The sequence below is a fragment of the Entamoeba invadens genome (genome assembly GCF_000330505.1).
Source record: "Entamoeba invadens IP1 unplaced genomic scaffold scaff_1105074725183, whole genome shotgun sequence".
NCBI classification, from domain to species: Eukaryota; Evosea; order Mastigamoebida; family Endamoebidae; genus Entamoeba; species Entamoeba invadens.
The window spans coordinates 653,990-681,951 of NW_004443692.1; the positions used below are offsets into that span (position 1 = coordinate 653,990).

Genomic DNA, 27,962 nt, shown 5'->3' on the forward strand with positions numbered 1-27,962 from the left:
TTACAGCTTCATCGTTGCCATCAAGCTATTTGTCAAATTACCAACTGCCAAGGTACTGTCAATACGACAGAGGCACGTGCTGGGCATTCGCCACCATTGGACTTCTCGAACAGTCTTACAGAGAAAACGGTATTAAGAAAGGGTTTTTGAAGGAAAATGAATACGTCAGATTGTCGCCACAGGCGTACGCCATTGACGTTATGAATGAGTGTGAAAAGCACAAAGATGCGTGCCCTGATAAGCAAAAACTATTGAATTCAACTGAAGGAGGGTATGTTGAGTGGTTGTACGCATTCACCAATTTGTATGACAAGATCTTGCCCGAGAGTGCGTGCCCATATGCCGAGGAGAACGAAGGACAGTGGGAATGTGAAAACAAAGAAGAGAAACAGAAGAAGAATCCTTTGAAATTCAACGTAACAAACATCGTCACCAAGAGAACCATTTCCGACATCAAAAAGCTTCTTTACAAAACACAAAAACCAGTCGGGTTTGATTCAGCTTTGATCATTGGCAAATACGCGATCCCATCCGCTGATCACCCAATGCTTAGAGCCTTCGTTTCAGAAATCGACGGTTGCCCAGACAACCCCAACGAAGAGTGCCTTTATCTTGATCAACACGAAATGAACCCTGACGGCGAGTTTTTCATTGAAGATAACCAGGCTTTGTCTGAAGGAGGCCACGCAATGAACATTGTCGGTTACAACGACGAGTTCACAAACAAAGACGGTTCAAAGGGAGCGTTTGTTGTCAGAAACAGTTGGTTAGAAGCTGAGTATTGGCCTGAAAAGAAACAGTGGATTTTCCACGACAAGGAACAAGAGAAGAAATTCATGACGAAATTTGCCAAAAACGCCAAAGCTGACACTGCCGATAAAAAAGTGAAAAGAGACGACCCCCCACCCACGCCGCGAAATTACTACAGAGGATCGCACTCACAACAATACATCATGCAACAAATTTCCGAGTGGGACGAGAGAACAATTTGCCCAAATGCCAACAATATTCAAAACTGGGACTCTTGTGTAAATTTGGCAACTGGACCAACTAAGTATGGAGTGAAAAAGGATTACAAGGAACAAAAGAAAGGTGCTGCAATTGTGGACGAGAAGTCTGCTTGTTTGAACGAAACGTTTTTGAATGAATATGTCGCCAATTACAGAAGACCAATGGAGTTCACTTGCTTGAATCAGTTCACAGATGAGCTGTGCAGCCAAGACGATATCGACAACTCCCGTTTCTTCTTGACACACAAATCACCAAGTACTATCAACCCGAACCTTGTGAACTTCTGCATGGTCAGAGTGAACAAGAACGATATTACCATTCAGAAAGAGTTTTGTGTGAACGACGTCCCATTCGACTATGTCGAATTCTTGTTCATGCCAGTCCAGAATCAAATGGAGGCGTTGAAAAACAAGGAAGACCTTTGTGGGTTCAACATCTGGCCATACGCGTACATGGACAAGAGCATCAAGTACAGGGGTTTCTTTGACGTTATTCACTTTGCGATCACATGGGACGACCAGAGTTACACCGCCAATAAAGTTGACGGTCTTGACTATCAATACGTTGAAAGTTCCAAACACACACAAGAAGCGTTCCCAGAGTTCATGGGTCCCGAGCCATACCAGAAGAGATTCTACGAGTAGGAGAAACTATTATATTGATGGTTCGTTTATAATTTTTTCAATAGCATCAAGTATTTTCTATTTTCGGAACAGAACACCTTCAAAATAATAGGTTAAGTATAGTATATTATCGTTTCTTCCAAAAACAAAGAACTTGAACAAAAAACCCTTGAAAAAAAGATGATCAGCATTAGACAGGCATTGCCCGAGGATCTTGTCAAAATCCAGCAGACGAACTTGAACAATTTGCCTGAAAACTATCAACTGAAGTACTATTACTACCACAATATGAGTTGGCCAACCCTTACATTTTTAGCGGAGAATGCCGAAGGGAAGGTAGTTGGATATGCTTTGATCAAGATGTTTGTTTGAATCGTTTGGCTTTAATATGCGAATAGTTTGAACTCACACAAAGGGACGAAGACTCAAAAATTCCATTCGCCCATGTGACATCAATTTCCGTTCTGAGGACATACCGACGACTTGGAGTTGCAACGAAATTATTGAGATCTGCGGAGAATGCGATGATAGAAGGATATTCTGCTGAGTACGTCACGTTGCACGTGAGAGAGAGTAACGTTGCCGCCATTCATTTGTATCAAAACACGATGGGGTTTGTCAAAATGAGTACCGAGAAAAAGTACTATGCCGATGGTGAAAACGCGTATGTAATGCAACACAACTTGACTGTCGATAATCTTTTCAACAAAGACGAGTCCTCTGTCACTTTGGACGATTGGAAAAACAAGCACCCTTCCCCTGTTAAAGAGCAATAAGAGTGAACTCATTTGATCTTTTTTATTCTTTTATATCAAAAATCACTACTCAATTGAATTAATGAAAGTGGTCTATTTTTAATACAATCGACAATAAAGCCAATTGCCCATTCTTTTCCTTTTTAAAGAGTCCGTATATATCAAGCCTAAAATACAGTGATAATAGCATGGAGTACACCGGGAAGGTACCCAAATAGCGTCAGAATGATATTTGCTGTAAAATCAGCACAATACCCTTTACTGTAATACACTGCAAGTGGTGGACATATCACAGAAAGTAGTAACAGTTGTGGTATCATCATTCCTTTCTTCATGCATAAGCAGTTTGCCCACCGTTTCCAGAAGAGAGCCAATTGACTCTTTTTTTTCTTACAATTGATCTAGTATTTGTATTAGAATTTTTATTATAAATAATACTATATGTTCTATTTTGATTGACTCTTTATCTGTTTACTTCTTCAGTCGAAATAGACTCTTCACGCCATTTAAAATTAACCAAAGAGACATTCTCTTGCCTCTTTACTTCCTCTTTCATTCAAAAATTAAATTCCTGACTCAAAAACATGGAAAAACAAGAATAAAGAATTAATGAGCTCCCAAAATCACATCTTTCATATCTCCAGACATCCTCTCAAGCGCTTTCTCCAAATCGTCTCGCTGTTTGGAGTCAGTTAAATCCGAAGTCGACGGATACAATGGCGTGACAAAATTGGCGGTGAACCGAAGTCGATCGACTCCTTCGTACGTCTCTTTCTTCCCGTGCAAGTGCATTCGATACAACACGTATTGCTTCTCCTTAAAGATTTTATCAAACTCGTCGATGTTGCTGTCATTCAAGTCGGCCATTTCGTCTGCTGTCTTCCCCAACAGTCCAACCATCACTTCATCAAACATTGTGATCCACTCCGTCCCACTCGCATCCGCAATTGATGCTCTCATGATAAATCTCTTTATTGGTTGAATCTCTTTATTACAATTTTGGCAGTGCGTCGCTTCTAAATCGACTTTCTTTTGCACGACGGACATGACACGTAATAGAACGTCGAGTCCGTTTTGAACGACGTGAAGTACGCGTATACATTCCCCTTAATATCTTCCTCCGATGCCAAAACCGCTTCATTAAATTTGCTTAATTTGAAGAGCTTCGACTGTTCAGTCTTAGTCCCTTGGACTGAGTCTGCTGTTGTAGTTTCATCCAAATAGATGAAAGTGGGTCGGTCAAAGACGTACTCCCCCGTCGACGTTTTGCTCTCGTCCAACATTTTGTGGACAAGTGATGTTTCGTCGTACTTCGCTATTTGTTCTCCCTCTATAATACTCGACGACCTCGAACTGTAATTCATGTTTCTTGTCCTAAACTCTCTCAATTGCACTTGTCTGAAGACATATGTCTTAAGGGGTTCAAGTCTTTCCGGTATCGCAGCGTCTTCTCCCCAGAAGTTAATTGACACAACGTGTTTCGTCTGGTCAGCCACTAAAATGGATCGTCGTATTTTGTCATTCTTCAAATGATCCTCGTCTTTCACTTGAACTAAAACCCCACAAATATCATACAACGAGTCAACGGGTGATGTCAATAAGTCTGAAATGGCAGTAATTGAACTAATCGCCGGTAACTCGTCTTCAGCCTTCTGCACAGTGGTGTACCTCCCCACGACCATATCAACGTCTATCATCTTTGCACTTCGATAATTCTTATTGGTGGGGACCTTAAATTCGCCCTTCGAGATGTAATAAGTCGACCCAACTTGAATGGTGTCGTAGAGTGCGTCGCACATATCATTAAAAGCAGTCGCCCGCAATTCACCGCCTTCTTTGTCTTGCAACACAAAGTTGAACAAATTTCCTTTTGCGTACTTGAACTTGTCTTGTTTAGAAATGACTCGTCCTTTAATAGTGCTCTTGTTTTGCATTGCTGTTAACATCGCAAATGGCGTGATTTTTGCTTTCGACAAATCTGCCGGCACAGCAGCGGAATGTGAAGTTGGGACGCCCGCTCTGACGTGTGGTGCTTGGCTGACTTGATTGAGTTTTGTGACGTTCAATAAGTTTGCGCCAAGCATCTTAGTTTGAGTCTTGTCGACGGTGTCGAAGTTGTTAATAGCCAACACAAGTGTTTTCGACTCATCGGTGGGGACGTGTAAGACGGCGTTAGTAATTCTGATGATGGAGAACTCTTTAAGATTCTTCACTGCGTCAGTTCCAGTACATCGAACGATGGCGGTGATAGACGTCTTCGAATCGTGGACCTTTGCTTTCACTATGTCTTGCTTTGTAGGAACGGTTTTGATTTCATATACTTGAACACAGAACTGTGTTGTGAATTTACGAGCTTGAAGAAGTTCATTCAATTTACCTGGAATAAGGTTGTTCGACATATTTGTGTTGATTTCATAGATCAATTTTAGGTTTGGAAGGTTTTTCACTTTTTCATATTTTGAGGAATTCATGCATTTTTATTTTGAGTCGTATTTCCGCTAAGTTGCGGGATTTTTTTTTTAAGTTTCTATTTGGTTTTTATCTTTTTTGTTTGGGGGATCATCCCGTTATTGTCAATTATTTGAGACTAAATTGATTAATGTTCAAATACCCGTCATGTGAACACGGGTGTAAATAAACATCAGAATTATTGATTTTTTTTAAAGACTTTTTTATTAACTATTATATGATAATATTTTTACTATTCTTGTTTATATTAAAAATCAAATTAAAATTAACCATATATTAAGAATAATAAATTAATAATACAATATTAAAAATAAAATAACTAATGTTTAAATTATAATATATTATAAATGATAATTTTTTGAATAATTATTTGTTTTAAATAAAAACAACAAAACTCAATGTTTTTTTATTGTTTTTTCGAAAATTCTTTTCTATTTACAAAATATAAATTAAATAAACAAATAATAATAATATTATAGTTCATAACTAATTATAATAAAAAATACTTTTTATTAAAGGTCTTTTTATATTTTAAGAAAAGAAATTAGAAATAAATCAAACCTAAATCAGTTATTATGTAAACTGTTTTTTTGATAATTTAAAATTTTTGTTCTTTATTAAAATAAACAATTAATAACTTTAATACATTTTTTCACACTTATTTGAAAAGTAAAGAAATATTTATTTTGCGAGTATTGTATTAAAAACTAAATAAAACAAATAATATATAATTAGTATAATATTTTATTATTTAAAACTATAATAATAATATTTAAAGAATTTTTTGTATTGATTTGTCGGTGGTAATTATAAGCATTTGTGGTTTTTCAATTGTAAAAATAAAAAACATTGATATCAAAATATACAGTCCATGGCAGAAGTTGAACATCGCCGCTTTTTCTCTTTTGAGTCGATCAACCGCGCACTCACACCAAAGAAGTCGAGCAAAAAGACACCGGAGCCACCCGCTTTGATTGTTGTTTGTAATCTTTCATTATACCATTTCACACACTGCCTAAACACAATTGACACTTAGAAACCACATCTGACGGAATTCATGTCACCGCCAGTCATTTTAGAAACAGACAATCACAATTTTAACAGTGTTATTGAAATTGATGATCAACTACTTTCCATGTTTGGTGTTGGAGTTTGCTATTTCTCATTACCCAATACAAAAGTTCTCAATAAATGACCTTTAGCAAAAACGAACTTATTACAGCGACTGTGACTATCAACGACTTCTCGAAAATCCTTCCCGAGTTGCTAAATTTCAACTGACCCTCCACAAGTCGTCGTTCTTGAATTACACGTCTGTTGACAGAAAAAATCGCCCATTATTTGTTTTCAATTTGGACACGTGTCCGTTTTCATTTGGGATGGACGACCAATCATTTATCCAATTGGCGCACTTTGTTTTCACTCGAATGGATGAGTTGGTAAAATCAAAGTACTCTGTCGTCATTGTCGACTCAAAGGCAATTTTCCCAGTAACTTTTATTGCAAAGTTTTTTTCGTACCTCCCCAAAAAGTACTTCGACAACTTCCACAAGCTTTACGTCTTTTTTGGTATTACTACACAGATTTCTGTTAACGTTTCTCTTGATATTTCAAGACTCAAAATCATCAAAGACGTGTCCGACTTCTACAAAGACGTTGCTCCGGTTCACTCTCCAGTGAGTAAGAAAGTGCTTTTAGAACACACAACAAACCCAACAAAATTCTTTGGGAATTCCCTTCAAAACATCGAAAAGATCAATTTCAAAAATTATTCAACGCTTCCCGTTGTTATCGAGGCAGTGATTCAATTCTTTTCCGGCAAACCAGAACTACTTTCGACTGAAGGGCTGTTTCGAATTGGTGCAAACACATCCGAAGTTAAGAGATGGTGTAGTCTGTTTGATGATTGGAGGGTGTATGAGTTTCCACAGAGTGAAGACCCACATGTTGTTGCCAATGTATTGAAGGAATTTTTATTCAGTTTAAATGCTCCCGTTCTGCCAAATGAGACAGCTGAGAAGGTTTTTTCAATCTTTGGGAAAAATGACAACTTTTCTGACACTTCAAATCCGATAAATCACACACGAGATATAATTGGTGGAATGTGCGAACCAAATAAGAAAGTTCTGAATTCATTAGTCAATTTGGCTAACATTCTTTTGACTGCGTCTCAAAGAAAGGGAATCACTGCTGGGAACATTTCAACCATTTTTGGGCAGACGATATACCCCATGCAATCTCTCGGTCCTGGAGCTATACATAAGGTTACTACCATCAACACATTTTTTGCATTTCTTATGCAAAACTATTTAGATGTGTGGAAAGAGTAACATAATTCAATAAAAAATATGTCAATTGATTTTTAGTTAAGTTTTAATCTGACTTTGCCTTTTCAGGTTGTCCAGTTGCGGAATGAGTATGTGAAGGACCTCTGAAACTTGGGTAGAAAGCCCAAAGAGCTAATATATTCGCTATCACCGAGATTGAGAGATTGAGAAGTGTCGAAACGAAAAGTCTGATAAGGGTGGAAATTTGATTAGAAAAAATGAGAAAAAGAAGAACCAGTGCATGGTACACTGACAATGAACAGTGAAAGTGCATCAAGTACTTTGGCGTGTCGAAGACAAACACCTCGACAGCAAAGTATACCATCCACGTAAATGCACCAAGCATGTCAAAAAACGAAACTTGGTTTGTGGAATTGATCATGAGGAGAGTATTCTCGTGTACAAATACAGAGTACAATGAGAGAGAAAGTCCTGTCAATATCGCAAAGACAGTGTTGTACCGCATCTTGTACGCAAGAAACCCCATTAAACAAGTCAACGCGGCACACACAAGTTTTGTAGTGAGGACAACCTCGGTAGCGGTTGGTGATGTATACCCCATAAACACAGCAATGGCTTCTTGAAGGTGGACGAGTCCAAACAACGCGGCAGTTATACCCAACAGAATGTGTGACAACAAAAGGCGATGCAATTTGTCGACCTTTGGTTCTTGGACCGGTACAGCTTCGGGCTGGTCTTGTGGATGTACTAAGGGGCACGCCTCCATACTTTGTGATTTATTAAAACAAGTTCTCCAAAATCAAGTGTTTTTTAATCCAGCCATTCTTTTTTTCAGCGAGTTGAAACAGTTGAAATGTAAGAAGTAACTGAATGTGATATTCCCGATTATTCATTCATAGAGTTCCTTTCGAAAAAGAAGTAAACACCAGCGATTTTGACTTAGGTTTTTCAGGTTGTATACAACTTAATATAATTACTTTTTTTAACATATTATATGACAATATCACTGAATTAAAAAAAATAGCACAGTTTTCAAATACCATATCAATAATAAAAGTAACTATAAAAGTATAGATTTTCCTTTCAATTATTATTTACATAAAAAAACGGGAGAAATTACATTAAAACATCAAATAATAAAAAATAAAAATAAATAATCATATTTAAATGGTTATTTAAATAGTTTAATTAATAATTCAGTTTAATTTATGTTTAAACATTTTTGTGAGGTAAACGATAATCATTTTTAGTTTGTGATTTTTAAAAAGATATGACAAACTAGACATTAATAGTAAATTGATAGTATCACAATAAAAGTAAAAAAAGCGAACGAATCAAAAAACGGAATGATTAAAGGGAAAAACCCCGAAATAATCCGCTACAAAAAAGTCAAAGAAATTTGTACAACAATAAAAAGTTTCATCAAAAAAAAATGGAACAACAAATTCCTCAAAAAATGGGAAACGAAGCGAGCTTACCGACGGTAGGCGGAGACAATGCAAACAACCGTCTTGTCCTCTCCTCCAAAGAGAATCCGACAAGTAAAAATGATGAAGAACCCGCGCATATTCAAGCACACCAACCAAATGGAGATAACAAAACTGTCACGGAAACCGATGTTAAGAACGTTGCCAAAGCCGAATCCAATTCAACACAACCAACTGTTCCGCAACAACCAGTTGAGACTCAAAAAGTCATTCCAGTTATTGGAGAAAAGCTTCCAATGGAAATCGAACCTCCTCAAGAAGTTGTTCATCCAAAGATGGAAGAGGAGCAACCCAAGGAAGACTTAATTCAAGGCGGTACTCAAAAAGAAGAGGAGAAATGTGGTACTCAAGACACTCCTGTCACTCAAATGGAAGTCATACCTCAAGAGAACAAAGAAAGCGAACTCCCTGTAAATGTTCCACAAGAAACTACTACACCTCCTTTACCTGAAAAGAAGAAAGTGAAGTTCTCAATCACTCAAGCCCCTGAAAAGACGGCGCCACAAATCGGAGTTGAACCCCCTCAAGTTACCGTTCAAGCAGATAACGTGATTATAATGGAAGAGTCACATCCTTTGGAACAAACTAAAGAAGTCAAAGAAGTCAAAGATGTTAAACAACAAGTCGAAGAACATGACGTCATCGAAATAACTGATGATGAGCACGAACCAATTATTGGGAACAAAATTATAGAAAAGGTCGAAGCGATATGGAACTCATATGTTGTACCATCAATGCCAGTCAATACCGCAACCACTCAACCTGAAACAAAAGAAGTCATTGAAGTCGATAAAAATGAAACTAAAAAAGAAGAGAACGTTGAAACTCGAGTAGAAGTCCCTGAAAAAACGGCAACTCCTGTCCTGACACAAAAGGAAGAAAAACCCGTTCGATTTTCTATTACAAAAGCGCCGAAGTCTTCTGTTGTCATCGAACAAAGTGTCCAAGAAGATATCAAAGAGAGTGTCGTTGTACCAACCGAAGTTGTTGAAGCGCCAAAAGTCGAAGTTAAAATGGACGAACAAGTCAATGAACTTCCAAAAGAAGAGAAGATTGTTGTGGAGCAACAGAACACCGTCCCAATGGAAATTGAACAAGAAAAAGACCAACTCGAAGAAAAGCAACTTGAAGAGGTGGTTCCTATGGAAATTGAACCTCTTAAAGAGAGTGCTGAAGTAACGACACAAGTGGTTGATATCGAAATTCCTGACATTCAAAATGAGAACAGTAAAGTGTCTGGAACGACAGTAATGGCAATTGAAGAAAGTCCAAAGAATAATTTACAACAAAACAATGAAGCGAAAACGCCGGAGAGAGTGGAGTCGACGGGGATGGAGAAAATGTTTTCGTGTGATAAACAGAAGACAATTGAAGTTGATATAGACGGAGAGACGACATTAATACCGGAAGAACGCCCTGTTGATAATCCAGTTGTTTCACAGATCATTAAACAAATTCAAAACGAGACGGAGGAGGAGAACAAGAAACTTCCGATGAAGGTGCGTGTGTCTGAATCGTTCATTGCGTGCAATGCACTTTCCGAAGAGTCGGCGCCATCGGTCACTTTTTCAACGCTACCAGAAATCAATTCTGCTGTATTTGAAGCGATGGAGAAAGGGGAGGCAATTGGTAAAGAGAAATGTGCTGCGATGAACAGTGTTGAAAGTGAAAGGAAGGAAGAAAAGGATGGTCAAGAGAATGCTCCGACTCCTTTGTGTGATGCGAATAAGAAGATGGAAGAAGAACCACAAAAAGTGGACGTGAAAATTCCAATGGAAATTCAAGGAGAAAAGGAAAAGACCACACAGATGGAAGAAGAAAAGCCCGCCGAAGTGATTCAAAACGGCGAACTTTCCATTGAAAAAGGTGAAGAGAAAGTCGAAGAGAAAATAACTGAAGTTGTTGAAGAGAAACGAGCGAAGAATGAAGCGCCAGCAATGTTGGCACAACTTGCATCGACTGTTGAGAAACTCACGTGCCCTGCGGAGAAAATTGTTCACAAAAGTGTTTTAGAAGAGAAAAGAGAGGAGAAGTCGATTCAGAAGAATCTAACTGAAAAGGCTGAGGAGAAGGAGGAAGGGAATGTTGTTGAGAAGAAAGCGACGAAATTGAGTGACGAAATCACGAAAGAGATGGCAAGAAAGATGATGGGAGAAGAAGAAGTGGTCGAAGGGGATGACGCATATCTTGACCAAGAAGACAGTTTCTTTGTTGATAATGTTGATTCCCAACTTGAAGATGTTTTGGGGGATGAAGGCGAAGAAGACTCAGTTAGTGGGTTCCAAACTGCATACGATAAATTACAGAGAAAAGACAGTAAGAGGAGAGAGAGAATAGTGAAGAGAAGAAGAGTCTTTTCCGTCCAAGAAATGCTCGAAGACGAGAAAGAAGAAAAGAAGGCAGTGAAAGAGAAAGTTGAAAAGGAAGAAGAGAAAATCTGTGTTAAAGATGAGAAGAAACCGCAGCCTAACGAACAGAAGGAAGAAATTCGACATGCGAAACACCACAAGACAACACAGAGAAGAGTTCATAGTGTGCAAAGTGTATTGGAGGAGGTTCTTGAAAAGAAGAGAGTGACAAGAGAGAAAAGAAGTAGCAGTAGAGTTACCAGTGTGATGGAAGAGTTGATTGATTAAAATAATCGAGTTGGAAGGTGTTTAATTTGGTTGGAATTAGATTTGGGATTGATATAGTTTTTGAGGAATGGAACTTGAAAAAACATGTTGAGTATTATAGTTCTAGCGATACTTGAATTTGTGAAGATGAGCGAGGGTGTTGTTGTGAACGAAATGATAGAGGGTGTGATGAATATAGAAAAGATTCATCCCGTGTTAAGATACTCCATCGACTTTTCATCGAATGTTTCGATTGAAGAGTACACCCTCAATTTTTGGAAGAACGAAACTGCAATGGTAGGGTTCTTTAGTTGCGAATTTTGGAATGGAGAACATAAAGGTGTGGATGTACCAATTAGACTGTTTGTTTTTATTACATCGAGAGAAGAATATGGTTTGAATACGATTGATAATCATATTAGTATTTAATAGTAATACATTTGGTTGTACTCAATGCTTGAAATTATTCATTTAATCGACTAAAAATTGAAAATATAACTTAATTTTAGTTTATATACAGTTTTATAATTGATTGTTTAGAGTTCAATTGAAAGGTATAATTAATGATTTAGAGTGATTGGGGCTATTAAAGATGAAATGAAACTCAAGATACCTTCAGCAAGGAGTGGTGTTATCAAATGTGAAATGAATTATGTTGGATTTGTTAAAAAGAAAGGACAAACGAAAAAAATGTGGGAGGAATATAGAATGAGGTTTGAAGGGAATTTGTGCCCCATGACACCATACCAAACTAATATGTGTATCATGGATGTGAGGTGTTTGTCGTCGCAAATTATCGGACACTCATTGTACTATGAAACTATACAAACGAATGATATCAACATGGTCAGATTTGTGGTTGAGGAGTACCAAGGAGGTGCAAGCAATTACTTTTATGTCGACTTTTATAGTCGAATAGATCCAATTATAGTGAAGCGGGTCGAGAAGGAAGTTATGATAAAAAATGATTTAGCTGAAGTCACGGAACGATATATAGAAATGCAGAACTGTGGAGAGAAAGTGAAAGGTGGGTTTGTGCGATTGGAGTACGAAAAGAGTGAAAAGGACTGCATCACGTTCAATAAGATGATGCTGAAATTCAAGGACGATAAGAAAGGAACTGCAACTGCTTTTGACTCAACAGGGCTTATAGACGGAGTTACTGTGAGTTATCGAGGAGAGTACACTGTAGCATTTATCACACCACGGTACCCACTTTTTGGAGGCTGGTCCGCCACTTTAATGGTTACTCATTCCATCACACTTGAATCTGAAGATATAAATACTCAGAATGGAAGTTCCGAGATTGTAAGACGTGTCAAAATTCCGCTGATAACCACGACAAATCCACTTGCTGTGGTTTCTTATGAGATCGTCGTCAAATTTCCTGTCGGAACGAAAGTTTCCAAATTTTATCTGTTGAAAAATACGTATGGGACAACGACTGAACTCAACATAGAGGAGTATTTGTTGGGCTTATTTGATGGACCAGTCATAAAAGTGGTTCTTTCAAACGTTGTAACAGACGCCAATACACTCGATATGATTGTTGATTATGTTGAGGGAGACATGAGCTACAAGTATTTCACAACTTCGCTGATCATCATCTCTGTCATTTTCTTTTTAATTATAATTAATTATTTAACGTACTATATTTTATCAATTAACATTTATTATATTAATATTAGTAAATTCAATTATTAGAGATGATAACAAAAAATAAGAAAAAATTACAAATTTTTTTAATTTGTTAATTTATTTGTTTTCAATTGAAGATGCAAAATAGCGACTTAGAATACACGTGTTGTTTCAAAAATAAATATTGTACCAATTAGTAAATAAATTATAACATTACCAGAAAAACAAGTAAAAAGAATAAAAACAAAAAAACAAGTGGCAATAGAAAAAGTGAAAGAACGAATGAAAGACGAGATTGACAATTGTGGAAGGAAAAAACAGAAGAGAGTAAAATGTAAGATATAAAATATATTAGGTGCTATAATAAACTATTCAAACGTCGTAAGAGCCTGAAATAAAGGTGTCGAGCTCCTCGAAGTCTGAGGAGTCACTTTCTGAAAAAGAAAATGAGAAGCCGAGATTCTCTTTCTGGGGGATGGGAATTGTCGGCGCTACAAAGTAGTAGTTCAAGTTATAGCCTGTGGGGAGGGTCATAACCGGAGTGCCAATTTGGAGCGTGTTGAACGATGGAAGTAAATTGGCTCTGCAGGTCATGTAATTTTTTGATTTTTTTAAAAGCTTTTATCCCAATTTTTTTTCTTGGTTTTGATGTTTTTTTAATGTGATTTTATTGTAAACTATTATTTATAATTTTTTTTCTAATATCGAGTCCTATTTTTAGTGATTCAACATTTTTAGGAATCTTTTTTTTCTTTAAGACGATTCGAGAAGACGGAGGAATTAGAAAGACCAATCAAAAATAAAGATTTCACTATTTTTTACTTCAAATATTTTTTTTGAAGTCTTGTTTTGGGTTAAAACATTCAGAAATAAAATGTTATGTATAACAAAAAATAAAATGTTATTAAAATGTTATTGATTTTATAAAAATTTTTTTTTCAAAATCTAAAGCGTGATCGCAAAAGTGAGAGAATGAGAGAGAAAGCCAGAAACAGAGCGCATAAAGGGCTGAAAAATGGATGGAAAATATTCAAAAATGACCGAAACACAGAATCAGCAAGCAGCCACTGAAGAGCACATCACCGAGAAGGGGCAAACCAAACTCGACTACTATGACAGCAAGCTTAAATACCAGAATTTGAAGAACGAGATTCATATGCTTGAGAAGAAAAAGAAAGTCTTTGAGAAGAACAACGTTCCTGCTGACGAGAAGGACCTTTTGTTGAACGAAATCCACACCAAGCAGAACGACCTTGAGCAGGCAAAGTCCTTGTACAAAGAGAAGAAGTCCCAGAAGTTTCATGAAATGTTCCACAGAACAGCTTGAGCATTGGGCTTATATATTAATTACATTAATTCTAATGTAATTTGTTATTTAGTTAAATTTACAAACTAATACATTTAACACTTAAAATAACGCCCTTATTTTTGTTTTGACCTGTTTTTAGGGATATTAATCAAAATTTCGATGATTTTCCTTTTTTGGCTTGTGTATTGTTTATGCACATAATATAAACTCTAAAAAAAACGGAAATTTATTAAATAAACTCTAGATTTCCCGATTTTTAGACCATTTGAATTTTGTTCAATGTTATTTAAAGCGTTAACGTGTTCAAAAACTCAATTTTAGCATGTTTAAAGGCGATCACGGTGAATCTATTTATGTTGATTATTTTGGCTTTTTTACTCAGGAAATAAATATAGAACGATTATTATTAAAAATGAAAAATTTAGAAAATAATTTTTAACCTTATAAAAATACAACATACTTTGCTCCAAATATAAAAAACAAAATAATTGCAAAATAATATTTTATATTTTGAATCAGTTTCTTAACGTTTTCTGTTAAAAAAATAATTATTGTTATTTTTTTAATAAAAAGTTTAATATATTTACTAAATTATATAGTTCAAATAATTATTTTTACAAATATATATAAAAACCGCAATTGAGTTGTGTGAAGGGGGAATTTGTATTGATTGATGGAAAAGCGTTTCCGTTGATCTTGCGGAGACTTTGGATACATCTCCGTAGCTAGTTAGTTACAATTAACACAACAATGAAAGTCCTCCGCTATTTTTTATTAAAACTTTTTTGTTAAAAAAAAACGTGAAAAAATTTGAAATAGTATATTCAATCGTAAATAATCTACAATACAAAATCATCATCTATAAATAAAATGTGCATTTTTCATCATCTAAATATAGAACAATTAACATAAAAAAAGAAAAAAAAACACAATGTACTAATAATTTGTATTATTATATATAATATCGTAATAGTACACCATTCATAATCATTTATTATATCATTTAAATTATTACAACATTTGTAATTTGATCAATAAACGTAAACTTATTTTGAAGAAACTTGACACGCTTGATACAGTTAACACTTAACCATTTTTAAATTTATTTGTTAAATAATCAATTGTTTACAGATAAACATACTTTAATATGAATTGTCAAAAGTACCCAATTATTGATAAATTTGTTATTTTTTGATAGTATGTTTATTGTGTTTAATTGACATTATTTTTTTTAATACACAATACGTACATGTATTTGTTCAAAATTAAAACAATATTAAAACAGTTTTCAAAGGTGTTGTATTTGTATTTCAAACTATATTGTTAAAGATAGGTTATGTTTGTTTTTTTAATAAACAATTCTGATAATTCACAAATTCATTGAAAGTTTTTTGTATTTGTTCGTAAACATTAATAACAAAAAATAAGATAAATTTAAATTTTTAATCAAATTTATATTGCTTGTAATTTATGTTTATATCATTCTCGTGTTATTTCAATCAAGAAAATGAATATTTAAGCTTGTTATATTACGATACAACCATTTTGAGTGTTTTTCAAATAGATTTGATTCTGTTTCATTAAAAAGTATATAAAACTTATTTTGAATGTTTATTCATAATTGGAATATATGTATTATTTTTGTATATTGTAATTTTTGATAAAATGATTGTTATTTCAAGGATTTGTAAATAAATATCAATTTTTACAATTAATAAACTGATATTTAATTTAAACAACACAAATTCTTGTTCAAATTTAGTTTAAAATATCAATAAATATTTTTACTATTATTCAATAATAATTCACATTAAAAAATGTTAAAACCGTTAATGTATTGATGTTATATCATTGTTTCAAGCTCTGTCACTTGTTTATATGATATTTTATAATAAAATGTCGAACAATAAAAATTTAGTTACATCAAATATTTTAACAATCAATTTATGATGAATAGCAAAAACAACAAATTGTGATAACAATCAAACATTGTTATTGACTATTCGATTTTTTATTGTTGGTGTTACAATCGATAAATGTGATAAACATGTTATAATCAATAATTTAAATGAAATAATAAATGATTATGAATGGTGTACTATTACGATATTATATATAATAATACAAATTATTAGTACATTGTGTTTTTTTTTCTTTTTTTATGTTAATTGTTCTATATTTAGATGATGAAAAATGCACATTTTATTTATAGATGATGATTTTGTATTGTAGATTATTTACGATTGAATATACTATTTCAAATTTTTTCACGTTTTTTTTTAACAAAAAAGTTTTAATAAAAAATAGCGGAGGACTTTCATTGTTGTGTTAATTGTAACTAACTAGCTACGGAGATGTATCCAAAGTCTCCGCAAGATCAACGGAAACGCTTTTCCATCAATCAATACAAATTCCCCCTTCACACAACTCAATTGCGGTTTTTATATATATTTGTAAAAATAATTATTTTTATTTCTTTATTTTTTAAAAATAAGAAATAATCTTTCGATTGCAAAATAATAAATATATTTTGATTATATTGTTTGTAAGCTTAAATCTGGCATATTGGAAAACCCCATTTTTGTTCTAAAAAGCAAAACACAATTTACAAAAAAGTTTGGTAATAAAAAGTTTTAATTGTCATTTCGAAAATAATCAATTATCACAATATGAATCAATAATTGCAGATAATACAGGATCGGTTATCTCAACATCGTGTGTAAATTGATCGTCGTTTTTTAGTGTCATTTCAAGAGTACAACAAAAAGCAACTTTCAACGTGTGAACGTGATAATAGGTACAGTTTTGTTCTGACACAACAGAAAATGCATTTTGTATCAATTCTATGAATACCACACCATCAATTTTATCAACAAGTGGATTTGTGGTTTCTGCATTAATGTGTACAACTTCTCTTTCATGTTGAGTTTCCAAGTTTCTCAATTCAATTTCCAAATTCCTTGCATCACAAACATCTCCAATTGCTGCAGCACGATGTCTGTCAATTGTCTGTTGTTTATAAAGCAAAAACGTATTTTTAGTAGAAGATTGTAAAAAAAAGAAAAAAGAAAAAAACGAATGCGGGTTTCCTAAATTCATTTATGCCAGATTTAAGCGTACAAACAATATATACTATATATCATTAATTTAATAAATAAAAATATGTTTGTTTCTTAATTAGTAAAAAATATAGTTATTATTAAAAATCATCATCGTGTATAGTGAAATTAATTTTTTTCTTTGTTATATTTTTAAAATCATCACCATATAAATAGAGTTCAAAATTCACTGTGATTTTTTATTTTCATAGTGATTTTCACACTTCATGATGATTATCAAATTCACTGTGATCGCCTTAAATCATTTTTTAACAATATAAATACAAAAAAATAAAGTTTGTTGTAAATTTTGATGTAAAACTGAGAACTGAAATAAGTTTAAAAATGTGAAACCCTAAAAAAATAATAATAATTAAAAATCAGTTGAATGCGTTACATTTGCGCAGTACCTTTTGATTTCTCAGGGGAAGAAGTAGTTTCTTCACTCACTTGTTTGCTTATAAATACCCAATTATATATTTTTTCATCTTTTTAAAACGAATTTCACGATAAGTGGCCGCATATAAAATAGAGTGGCGGGTTGAGCGAGCTGGGCGTTGTTACGAGGAAAAATGCCAACAGTATATTAACCCGAGTTATTCCCCGAGTCCCTCGCCACTTTCGAGTGATGTTTCCATTTCCGAAAATGACGAGAAGAAGGCAGGTGACTCAGATTTTAGTCGTAAATTCAAGCCCCATGTGAAAAATATTGCAAAAGGTGATTATTATGGGCTTTTAGGGTTAGGTACCGTCAGATATGAAGCAACAGAAGATGACATTCGTCAAGCTTACAAGAAGATGTGTTTGATTCATCATCCAGACAAGAATGGAGGGGATGATACTATGTTTAAACAACTTCACGAGGCTTACGCGATTCTCTCGAGTCCTGATAAGAGAAAAGCATATGATAGCACTGATGATACAGACGACACAATTCCTTCAGACAAAACGTATTCTGAAAAGGACTTTTACGCAGTGTTTGGTGCCGTTTTCAAGAAGAATTCGAAGTGGTCGTTGATCAAACCCGTCCCACAACTTGGCGACGACTTAACGACAGACGCCGAAGTGATTTCCTTCTACAACTTTTGGTATGGATTTAAGACGTGGAGAGAAATGGCACCGGAGGAGATGTATGACATTGATGAGGCAACGTGTCGAGAAGAGCGGCGGTGGATGAACAAAGAAAATGAAAAGAAGACGACTAAACTCCGTAAAGAGGAAGCTAAACGGATATGGCGACTTGCTGAATTAGCGCACAAGAAAGACCCCCGAGTCATCAAAATGAAGCAACGCGAAATCGAAGAGCGAGAACGGCTTAAAAAGGAGAAGAGTGATCGCAAGAAGGAGTTACTACGACAGCGCGAGTTGGAACGAATTGCTCTTGAGAATGAAAGAAAACGGATACTTGAAGAAGAACAACGACAGAAAGAAGAAGCCGAGAAAGAGAAGCTTCGCGCGCGCGAGCAGATTGAAACGATAGTTTTAAAGAGTCGAAAAGTCCCCGAAGAATTGAATTGGGCATTGAATAACGTTGTTGTTCAATTTGAAGAAGGTGAACTGCACACATTAGTTCAAATGCAAGAGAAGTCTGTGATCGAATTTGTAGTGAAAAAAGTGGATGAATATATCAAGAAAAAGAAAGCGGACGAAGAGAAATATCTCTCGAGAAATGTCTTGGACGAGTGGAGTTCCGCAGACGTCGAGTTGTTCAAAAAGGGGTGCAAAAAATATCCACAAGGCACGGAGAGGAGATACGGCAGAATTGCAATGTATATGAAAACAAAAAACGAATTCCAAGTCATCGAATATGCAAAGGCTTTGAATGCAAAAATGCATAGCAAAGAGGAACAAAAAGAAGAGGTTCTCGAATGGGAAAAAGAACAACAAATTGCTTTACAAAACGCAATCAAAGAACTCGCTGGGTATAAAGGGTCTGACAAATGGGATAAAATTGCACTAAAAGTTACTGGGAAAACTAAAAAACAGTGTATCGAAAGAGTGCAATACCTCAAGAAGCTTGCAAATGAAAGAAAAATGGCGAACTAGACAATTTCTATATTGTTTTAAATTTTTACTATTGAGAAGTGTTTTGTTTACTTATGATTAATTAATCATATTTTAATTATTAATTTTTTTGTTTTTTTTATGTTCATTTTCATATGTTTTTAATAATTAAATTTTCAAATAAAAACGAATTTGACTCAAAATATTTGAAAAGGCTGAAACCATATAATTATAATAAAAAAGTTATACTTTACTATAAACTGGAAGGCGAGAAGAACGAAGAGAAAACGGGGAAACAATTGGATTGAAAAAGAAAGAAGAAAAAATCGGGTTGAATAGAAAACTCGTAGAACTGAAAAAGCATGTTTGTCTTATTAAGTTTTGTAGCCATTTGTATGGCCGCTAAACAGCGGACGATATCAGTGTATCACACGGATGATAAGTGGACGATATCCAGAGTCAACGATCCCGAGGCTGTAGCTGTAGCGTCGTACAAATACACACGGAACGAACAAGGGTATACTGAGCTTCGTATAACAACCAACAAAAAGTATAGCGACAAAGAGCAAATGTTTGCTACAGGCTTTGCTGATGGTTATTTCTCTGCTTATGATATTAATAATCATCAATCGAATATGGACACGTGGTATATAGGTCATTATTTAGATAATAAACCATACCCAAAGTCTCTTTACAACTACATTCAAAGTAACATTGATTACATCAATAAGAAGATTGAAGACAATGCAGGAGACGCTTATTGGACAAGTGTCGACTTAGTAATGGAACAAGTGAGAGGGATAACAGCGGGTCATAATTTGGCTGTCTCATTGGACAAACAAATGACCTTCTTTGATATGTTCTTCTATGAGAGTTATGGTGACTTGTTAGATTTAACTGCAGTTCTTCCTGGTGATGATGGTGTTGTGAGAGAAATGTGGTACAAGAAATACGCAAATGATTCAAACGCATTCCACTTGCAATGGAAAATGAGAACGAAGTGCTCTGGTCTTGTGAAGTACGTCAAAGACAAACATGATATTTATGTTTCTCAAGCTGCTTGGTTCTACTACGGAGCTATGACTCGTGTGATGAAGTACTTTAATATCCAACTGAGTTCGGACTATTTGTCTGCGAAGGAAGTCTCATTCTCGTCATACCCTGGGTTTGTGTTTTCATTTGACGATTTCTACATGACGTCGAATAACTTGGCGATCTTTGAAACGACGTTTTCGAACTTCAACACGGACTTGAATAAATTCATTGTCCCGGAGACTATTCTCGATTGGTTAAGAATTGTTGTCGCCGTTAGACATTCTGATAACGGAGATGACTTCTTTGAATCATTTAAAAAAGAAAACTCGGGAACATACAACAACCAGTGGATTGTGGTTGATTATGATTTGTTGAATAGCGTCGAGGACGGAATACCAGAGAAGACTTTCACTGTATCGGAACAATTGCCAGGGTATATGTATTTCCAAGACTTCTCAAAAAGCCTGGAGGAAACAGGGTACTTCGGGTCATACAATTTGCCGGCAATTCAAGAAACCATCGATATGAGTAACTTGATGGAACACGCGCAAACACCAAAAGACAAATTCTGGAACTCACCAACGGAATGCTGCAGAGCTAACATTTTTAGAGCAAATGCACCAGCTGTTAACGATATGGATGCGATGAAGAAGATGATGAAGTACAACAAATGGCAAGATGACATCAACTCAGTCACTCCAGACGGAATTAAAGACTCCGGTGCGGCTATTGGAGCAAGGTACGACTTGAGAGACCAAGCTATTGGAGCACTCCCATTCGGTCAGATGGACGCAAAAATTTGTGAGAAGGCCGGATTTGATAAACTCCGATTCCACGTTGAAGCTGGACCAACTCATGACGACCAAGAGGTACTTGATTTCAATACATTCCCATCACATAACTGGAACTGGGGAACTGATGGTGTTGTGAAGGTGTGGAATTTCGAGTGGGAAGAGTTTGTCCCTAAATAAACAATTGCTTTCGAATTTTATTGTTTTAAATTCACGATGCGATAAAATTAATAATTTTAAATGTTAAAAAGATATTAAAATTTATATCGCATTAAAAAAATGTTAAAATTTGAAATGTAAATAAGATATTTTGTGTGTTTGATGTTATTAAAACACCTTTCTGAATTAAACTAAACAAAAAGTGAATGTTCAAGACCAAAACATATCTTTGAATAGTCATTTAATGCTTAATATGTTTTATATTATCAGAAAATTCAATTAAACACTGATTTTATTTTTAATTGTAGTTTTTAATATAAAAATAATAACTGTCGATTATTAAAAAATCACATTGAACATACATTGTTCATTGAAGACAGAGTCTTCAATGTTGTAATAAATTTGTTCTATTTTGAATAACAAACAATGATAATATTTACTATTTGAACATAATTAAAAAAGAAAAAATAATTAATAAAAAAATGTTTTTTTGTAGTTAAAAGAACTATTAATTTAGGGTTTATTTACATGTCACTATTGGACCTTTTTAAAAATCAACAAACCGAGGAACCTATTGAAGAGGAAGGTTTTTGGGAAGATGAGCAATTTCAAAATGATGAAATAGTCGAGATGAATCCAGTTATAGAAATTGAGGAAAAAGTTGACACCAACATATGGGCTGATTTCAATATAGACAAGGTGTTTGTTTTTTTATTGTTGTTAGTGTATATAATTAAAGAGAAATGAATTAAAAAATAGGACCGGATGGAAAGAGTTTGTGCGGACAAGGGAATTTGGGAGAAACTGGGAAGACACACAAACACAAGCGTTCAAGTCGATAAGTCAAGAGAAGTACAATATGAAAAAGAAGAGTCTTAAATGATTGTGTTATTTATCATATAGTTTGTATTTTGGTTCTTTACATTTCAATTATTCAACATTATCTTAGTTACAAAACTATACAATTGAGATGAAAAAACATATTTAAAAGTATGTGTAATATTCGTTTTACACAATTGGTTTTGGATGAATTTTTGGAATTATTAATTGTATGACTAACGGTTATATTAGACTAACACGCTAATTAATGGTGTCGAAGTTAAGTAAGCTAATTATTGTTTTTTCTTTTGACCAAAAAGAAACATAACACTTTTCTGTTGTAACTGGTAATGTAATGCAGTTTGTTTTGATTCTTTTTAACTATTTTTTCGAACGAAATTAACGTCAATGCATTAAGACAACTTTAATTAGACATTACAACTTTATTGTTGTAATTTGAATGGTGTTGAAAAGTGGCTTTAATTACTTTTTCACAAAAGTTCAAACAATTTGAAATCAAAAATGTATCTAACTCAGATGTAATGAAAAGTTTAGTTGAATTTTTTGATAAATTGTTTTTTAAAAAAGTCAGATCATCTAACCCATAGCGAAACTACACCCATTGGTTGTTTGCTTAAAACATGATAGTATAATCTCTTGATGGTGTACAATGAACTTATCATTGTCAAACAAATGATTAACATAACAAGAAATAAAACTTTTTGATAATGTATTTCACAATAGCATCTGTGGTTAATAGTTGTTATTATTATAATAAAAAAATAGTATAATAAGTTATAATAACTTATAAAAATAATAACAGTCTATTAATAGTTAAAATTTGCCAACCTCAAAAACAAAAAAAAACAACTTTTTTTGTTTTATTTTTGGATTATTATAATAATAAAAATATCATAATCTTTCTAAATTTAAATTAACGAAAGATCTTAAGTAGTTTTAATTAATTTACATTGTTTATAACTATTTATAGTTGTTTATAATTAAAAAAACAATAAAAAGGTCAACGTAAATTATTTTTATTTAGTAAAAATAATAAAAATTTAATGATTTTTAATTAAGACAATTAACTATTAATTGTAGCAATTTTTTCATGAAATTATAAGTTTTATTTTGTTCATAAACATTTTAACAAAAAGTATTATAAAAAAGTTAAATCATAATCTTTATATCAGAAAAACATTTGAATGAAATAAAAAAATGAGTTTTGAATAGTAAATTATAATACTATTTTTACTATATTTTTTGGTTTGAAATCTTTTTCAAAAAAACGGCTTTTTGGTTAATATTTTTCTTAAAATAACGTGTTATTATTTTAAGAATAATTATACCTGTTTTCAAATTATAATTAAATTATAACAACAAATACAATGAATATATAATTCTTGAACTTTGTGTATGGGGTCAAAATGGAGATTATCGGCATTAAGTTTCAAATCAGGGTTTGTGGCCTTCCAAAAAATAAAAAGTTCCCGTTTTAACGTACCAATGGCTACATTTTTGCATTGTTCAGTCTTATTATCCACAGTTCAACGGCAAATAATAAAAGATCATTTATGGATATCTTGTGTTTTAATACCCATAAAATATTTATAAGAAATATTTTTTTTTTTAAGAATAGGAGTGGGTAGCAATGGCAATACTTTTAAATGAGAATCCCAAAATATTTATTTTTTTATAGCGTGACACTACTGCAAATTTTGTCTTTTTTTCAATTATTATTTCTTATTTTTTTGAGTGTTATAAAACAGTTGCATTTGGTTTTAAGAGAATACTATGATTATTATTGTTTTTTTGTTTCATTTACAACAAAATATAATTTAAATTATAAGGTATTGAATTGTTTTGGTCAAGAGTTGTTACAAAACACATCATACGAATAAAAAGAGGCAATTTTGTTTAAAGGAAAAATCAAAAAATAGAAATCGCAGAGATTTGAAGTTTGTTTTTTTTTAAAGAAGAAAAAATGACAAATTTGGAAGAAAAACGTCATTTTAAAACATTTTTAGACTTCGCTCATACTGTTCTAAAAATGCCATACTTCCCTAAAAAGGCTTTTTTCGACGGAGTTTTTAACCACCCTGCAAACTGTTGTACAGAATTTAGACTAATGGGAGCTTGATGGTAAAAACGTATGGTTTGGTAATATAATGCTTCTGTTAAACACCATAAAACGGGTTTATTACCAGGTTTTATAAACTAAAGAATAATAACTTCAAATTACCAAAAAATGCCTTTGTCTTTTCATTCCCAAAAGTATCATTCCTTATTAATAAGCCAATGAAGCATCCTTTGAAATTCCTGCAAAATTGTGGACATATGATATATTTTTAACAAGCAAAACGCACTTATGGGTTGAATTTGAAAAGGTGGTTGTACTCTAAAGGTTAAGATAACATTTATAATGCAGTTAGGTGGTGGGGAAACCTCGGGGTTCAAAAAACACAAACGGTGTCCCAAAATAAAAGATTAGCCACTATATATCTTTGGCCAAGACTATGAAACTGGATAAACAATTGATGAATACAACAATCGTCACGTTTTTTGGAGAATGTGGTTGTGGCAAGACTTCTCTTATCAAGAGATATGTTCAAGGTATAGAAGTCAAAGAGTACGAACCAACCATTGAAGACTTCTATAACACCACTGTTGACTTGGATGGGAAAGAAATCAATTTGAAACTCATTGACACCGCCAGTGGTGATTCGTTCAAGCCTTTAAGAGACAGGTTTATTGAAAAGACGGAAGTCTTTGTATTTGTATATTCAGTGGACAACTACTTTTCGTTCAAGAACGTTGAAAAGAGTATTGAACTAACCATCGCCCAGTACAAAAAAGTGAAAAGTCCAAAGAAAGTAAATGTATACCCATCTTTCTTGGTAGTAGCCAACAAAATAGATACCAACAACAGAGAGGTCTCAATGCAAGACGGAAAGGAAATTGTTGAGAAAATCAGTGACAGATTCCCTGCTGCGTATTATGAGACGTCTGCTAAAGAAAACTTGAAGGTCGATTATCTCTTTGAAACGATTGCAAGAGGCTCTGCGAGAAAAAGATTCCATTATAAAACAGAGGGAGTCAGCAAAAGACGTGCTATCAGATTGGAAAAGCCTATTATTGACGAGGAATTTAAAGAGGAAGAGGAACAGATGTCAAAGTGTGCCTCTTTTAAAAAGAAAATCAGAACCTCTTTTGTTGACGCCTTCTCTCGGCTTTAAATCTGTATCATTCCAACAACCCTGTTAATTTGTGTTTTATTTGTTTTGTTGTTTAGTTATTTACTTTATATTTCACTTTATTATATCTTTTAAGACAAGAAACAAATACACAACATTCTAGTAAAGGTTCAAATTAATTATATGTCTTTATTTTGATTTAAACGTGTCTTATATTGATTTATAAGTTAAGAACGACAAAGAAAAATAAAATCAATTATCAGATAAAGGAAGTGGTATATTAGTAACTAAAGTCATAAACTCTCATTTAAACAATTACATCACATTTTTAACAAGTGAATGTAAAAATATATTTAACTTTTTCAAAATGATTCGTAATGAGTGTCATTTTTATATTATTTTCAAACACCGAGCCGTTAAAACTAATTACTATCCTTTAACAACATAGTTATAAAAAAACAATAAAAAGTAATTTTATTCGAACTGCTGCGTTAAGACTATAAGAGTTTGTATATATTAGGCTAAACAACAAAGAAATAAACTTACAAGGTTCTTGATTCTAATTATATCATAAACTTACCATCTTCGAATTACCCCTATAATTAAACAAATTGTGTTGTAAATAAATTAATAAATATACTAGACTTGTTGAACAATATAATCAAATTCTCTATATTTATTGCTCCCCACTTTAAATATGTTTTGAATTGTTCTTAATTTAAAACGTATCAGATGGTATTTTTTTGTTATTTCAAATTTTTATATATATTAATATTTTTTGAAAAAAGGTAGTCATGTTATATTTGTCATTTTTACTTTTGGTGATAAACCATTTCTTTTTAATTACAAAGCAAAATTGGCTCTGGTGTTGTTACTTTAAATACGATAAATTATTTATAATAAAAATATTAGATATTGTTATTAATTTCTGCCATTATCCAATTATCAGGTATTTTGAATAAAAAAATGCTTTTTATAATAATAGTTAAAAGATGCCTTTACAAAAACACCTTTTTCACATTCATTATTTTATTATTTGTTCTCGTCATTGATATAAATTCGTTTGTGTTGGGTCATTTCTTTTTGCTTTCATTTGAATAAAAATATTAATACAAGCGGTTAATGACAATGATGAATTTGATTTCAAGACCTAAGACCCGTTACAATAAGTAGGGCATACCCACTCTTAGATGAAGTTTTTCGATGTTATAATGACTGCAAATAATAATTTAATAATACTTGAACAATAAGACGAAAATAACCAAAGAATTACTTTATCAACAATCAACTTTGTGGAGTACATTAAATGACCTTGTAATTATCCTATTTATTTGAAATTCATTATAATTAATTATATTATAACCAAATTGAGAATAAACTATTAAACATTGAAGGTCGCTTTTCGAAATCCACCTTAATATTTGTGCCAATGTTTTGTGTTGGTATAAACCCAGGGTGTTTTTGTTATTTTAAAGAAAAATTTTTGGATCGAGAAGTCCTGGATTTTTGAAAATATCTTTGAAAAAGTTTTGTCAAAACCCCATTCCATAATTGGCCACTTACCGGATAAAAACAGGGCTTTTTATCCACTTACTTTGTAATTATCTCATAATGAACTTTTACTTAAATAATTACTGATGGGGGTGACAATTCTGCCTTATTTTCGGGAACGAAAAAGTATTATATTTGTAAATAACTTCCAAAACAAACACAAGATATAATTATAGGTTTATGGAAGTATAAAAGGATAATCCAAACTGCCAAATCCAAAAGGTGAAGATGGTGAACGTGACGTTTTTTGGAGCTGCGTCGTCTGGGAAAACATCGATAATCAAAAGATATGTTCAAGGCACAACAGTCACAGAACACATCCCAACCATAGAAGATGTCTACAACACTTCAATTGATTTAGAAGAAAAGGAGATTTATATGAAAATAGTTGACACTACAAGTGACGAAGGACTTGCTTCAATGAGAGAAACGCATTTCTCTTCGAGTGATGTCATTGTGTACGTATATTCAGTCGAAGATGAAGATGCATTCAAACGTGCCCAAGAAGATATTGGAGTGTGTTTGTCCATCATATCAAAAAACATCAAAGAACTCAAAGACTACCCAACAATTTTTATCGTCGCAAACAAAATTGACACGAAGTCAAGAACTGTCTCAAGAGAAGAAGGAAAACTACTTTTGGATAAAGTGAGAGGGGTGTGCAAGACTAACTACTTCGAAACTTCAGCACTTGAAAATTTGAAAGTCAATTTCCTTTTCGAGTCTATAGCAAAGGGTGTTGTTAAGTCGACTATCAAACAAAGGTCCAGCTCTGCAAAGCCAAGAATCAGAAATGAAAAGAGAAATGGTATGAGACTAGAAAAACCAATTGTCTTCTATGAACCAATTGAAGAGCCTAAGCCTCGCTTCTTGTCAAGACTCTCATTCAAAAAAATCCATGTTTGAATGTTGACATTATTTATTGTAAATTCTGCATATTGCTTTGGTTGTATTATTAATAAAAATACTTTTTTGCTTTATAAATGCCCAAAGCTATACAAAACATTTAAAACATATATGCTAAAATTATAAAGAATTGTTAGTTCTATACTATAATTTGATTAATAATAAACTACTCAATTATTAATTTTGATTTTGAATTAAATATAATAATTT

General features: G+C 33.3%; 12 protein-coding genes across 12 annotated transcripts; 9 read left to right on the forward strand and 3 right to left on the reverse strand.

Annotated features, from left to right (window-relative positions):
* On the forward strand, positions 1-1,655 carry EIN_182360 (hypothetical protein; the record flags this gene model as incomplete). The annotated part of the gene is made up of 1 exon (XM_004260732.1): positions 1-1,655. A coding segment is annotated over one exon (1,655 nt), but the record flags the coding sequence as incomplete, so codon positions are not given.
* A 159-nt stretch (positions 1,656-1,814) lies between these two features.
* EIN_182370 (acetyltransferase complex ard1 subunit, putative) lies at positions 1,815-2,410 on the forward strand (the record flags this gene model as incomplete). The annotated part of the gene is made up of 2 exons (XM_004260733.1): positions 1,815-1,996; positions 2,050-2,410. 2 exons carry the CDS (start codon positions 1,815-1,817, stop codon positions 2,408-2,410), a joined length of 543 nt encoding a protein of 180 aa, XP_004260781.1.
* A 585-nt stretch (positions 2,411-2,995) lies between these two features.
* Positions 2,996-3,349, reverse strand: EIN_182380 (hypothetical protein; the record flags this gene model as incomplete). Its single annotated transcript, XM_004260734.1, has 1 exon — positions 2,996-3,349. One exon carries the CDS (start codon positions 3,347-3,349, stop codon positions 2,996-2,998), a length of 354 nt encoding a protein of 117 aa, XP_004260782.1.
* A 56-nt stretch (positions 3,350-3,405) lies between these two features.
* EIN_182390 (replication factor A 1, rfa1, putative) lies at positions 3,406-4,788 on the reverse strand (the record flags this gene model as incomplete). The annotated part of the gene is made up of 1 exon (XM_004260735.1): positions 3,406-4,788. One exon carries the CDS (start codon positions 4,786-4,788, stop codon positions 3,406-3,408), a length of 1,383 nt encoding a protein of 460 aa, XP_004260783.1.
* A 941-nt stretch (positions 4,789-5,729) lies between these two features.
* On the forward strand, positions 5,730-7,188 carry EIN_182400 (Rho GTPase-activating protein, putative; the record flags this gene model as incomplete). Its single annotated transcript, XM_004260736.1, has 3 exons — positions 5,730-5,837; positions 5,895-6,008; positions 6,061-7,188. The coding sequence occupies 3 exons, from the start codon at positions 5,730-5,732 to the stop codon at positions 7,186-7,188; spliced, it is 1,350 nt and encodes a 449-aa protein (XP_004260784.1).
* A 43-nt stretch (positions 7,189-7,231) lies between these two features.
* EIN_182410 (hypothetical protein) lies at positions 7,232-7,912 on the reverse strand (the record flags this gene model as incomplete). Its single annotated transcript, XM_004260737.1, has 1 exon — positions 7,232-7,912. One exon carries the CDS (start codon positions 7,910-7,912, stop codon positions 7,232-7,234), a length of 681 nt encoding a protein of 226 aa, XP_004260785.1.
* A 666-nt stretch (positions 7,913-8,578) lies between these two features.
* On the forward strand, positions 8,579-11,269 carry EIN_182420 (neurofilament medium polypeptide, putative; the record flags this gene model as incomplete). Its single annotated transcript, XM_004260738.1, has 1 exon — positions 8,579-11,269. The coding sequence occupies one exon, from the start codon at positions 8,579-8,581 to the stop codon at positions 11,267-11,269; it is 2,691 nt and encodes an 896-aa protein (XP_004260786.1).
* Positions 11,270-11,353: 84 nt separating this feature from the next.
* Positions 11,354-12,952, forward strand: EIN_182430 (hypothetical protein; the record flags this gene model as incomplete). The annotated part of the gene is made up of 2 exons (XM_004260739.1): positions 11,354-11,610; positions 11,821-12,952. The coding sequence occupies 2 exons, from the start codon at positions 11,354-11,356 to the stop codon at positions 12,950-12,952; spliced, it is 1,389 nt and encodes a 462-aa protein (XP_004260787.1).
* Positions 12,953-17,681: 4,729 nt separating this feature from the next.
* On the forward strand, positions 17,682-19,339 carry EIN_182440 (hypothetical protein; the record flags this gene model as incomplete). The annotated part of the gene is made up of 2 exons (XM_004260740.1): positions 17,682-17,745; positions 17,808-19,339. The coding sequence occupies 2 exons, from the start codon at positions 17,682-17,684 to the stop codon at positions 19,337-19,339; spliced, it is 1,596 nt and encodes a 531-aa protein (XP_004260788.1).
* Positions 19,340-19,659: 320 nt separating this feature from the next.
* EIN_182450 (hypothetical protein) lies at positions 19,660-21,303 on the forward strand (the record flags this gene model as incomplete). The annotated part of the gene is made up of 1 exon (XM_004260741.1): positions 19,660-21,303. One exon carries the CDS (start codon positions 19,660-19,662, stop codon positions 21,301-21,303), a length of 1,644 nt encoding a protein of 547 aa, XP_004260789.1.
* Positions 21,304-24,617: 3,314 nt separating this feature from the next.
* On the forward strand, positions 24,618-25,337 carry EIN_182460 (ras, putative; the record flags this gene model as incomplete). Its single annotated transcript, XM_004260742.1, has 1 exon — positions 24,618-25,337. The coding sequence occupies one exon, from the start codon at positions 24,618-24,620 to the stop codon at positions 25,335-25,337; it is 720 nt and encodes a 239-aa protein (XP_004260790.1).
* Positions 25,338-27,074: 1,737 nt separating this feature from the next.
* Positions 27,075-27,752, forward strand: EIN_182470 (hypothetical protein; the record flags this gene model as incomplete). Its single annotated transcript, XM_004260743.1, has 1 exon — positions 27,075-27,752. The coding sequence occupies one exon, from the start codon at positions 27,075-27,077 to the stop codon at positions 27,750-27,752; it is 678 nt and encodes a 225-aa protein (XP_004260791.1).
* Between the last annotated feature and the right edge of the window lie 210 nt (positions 27,753-27,962).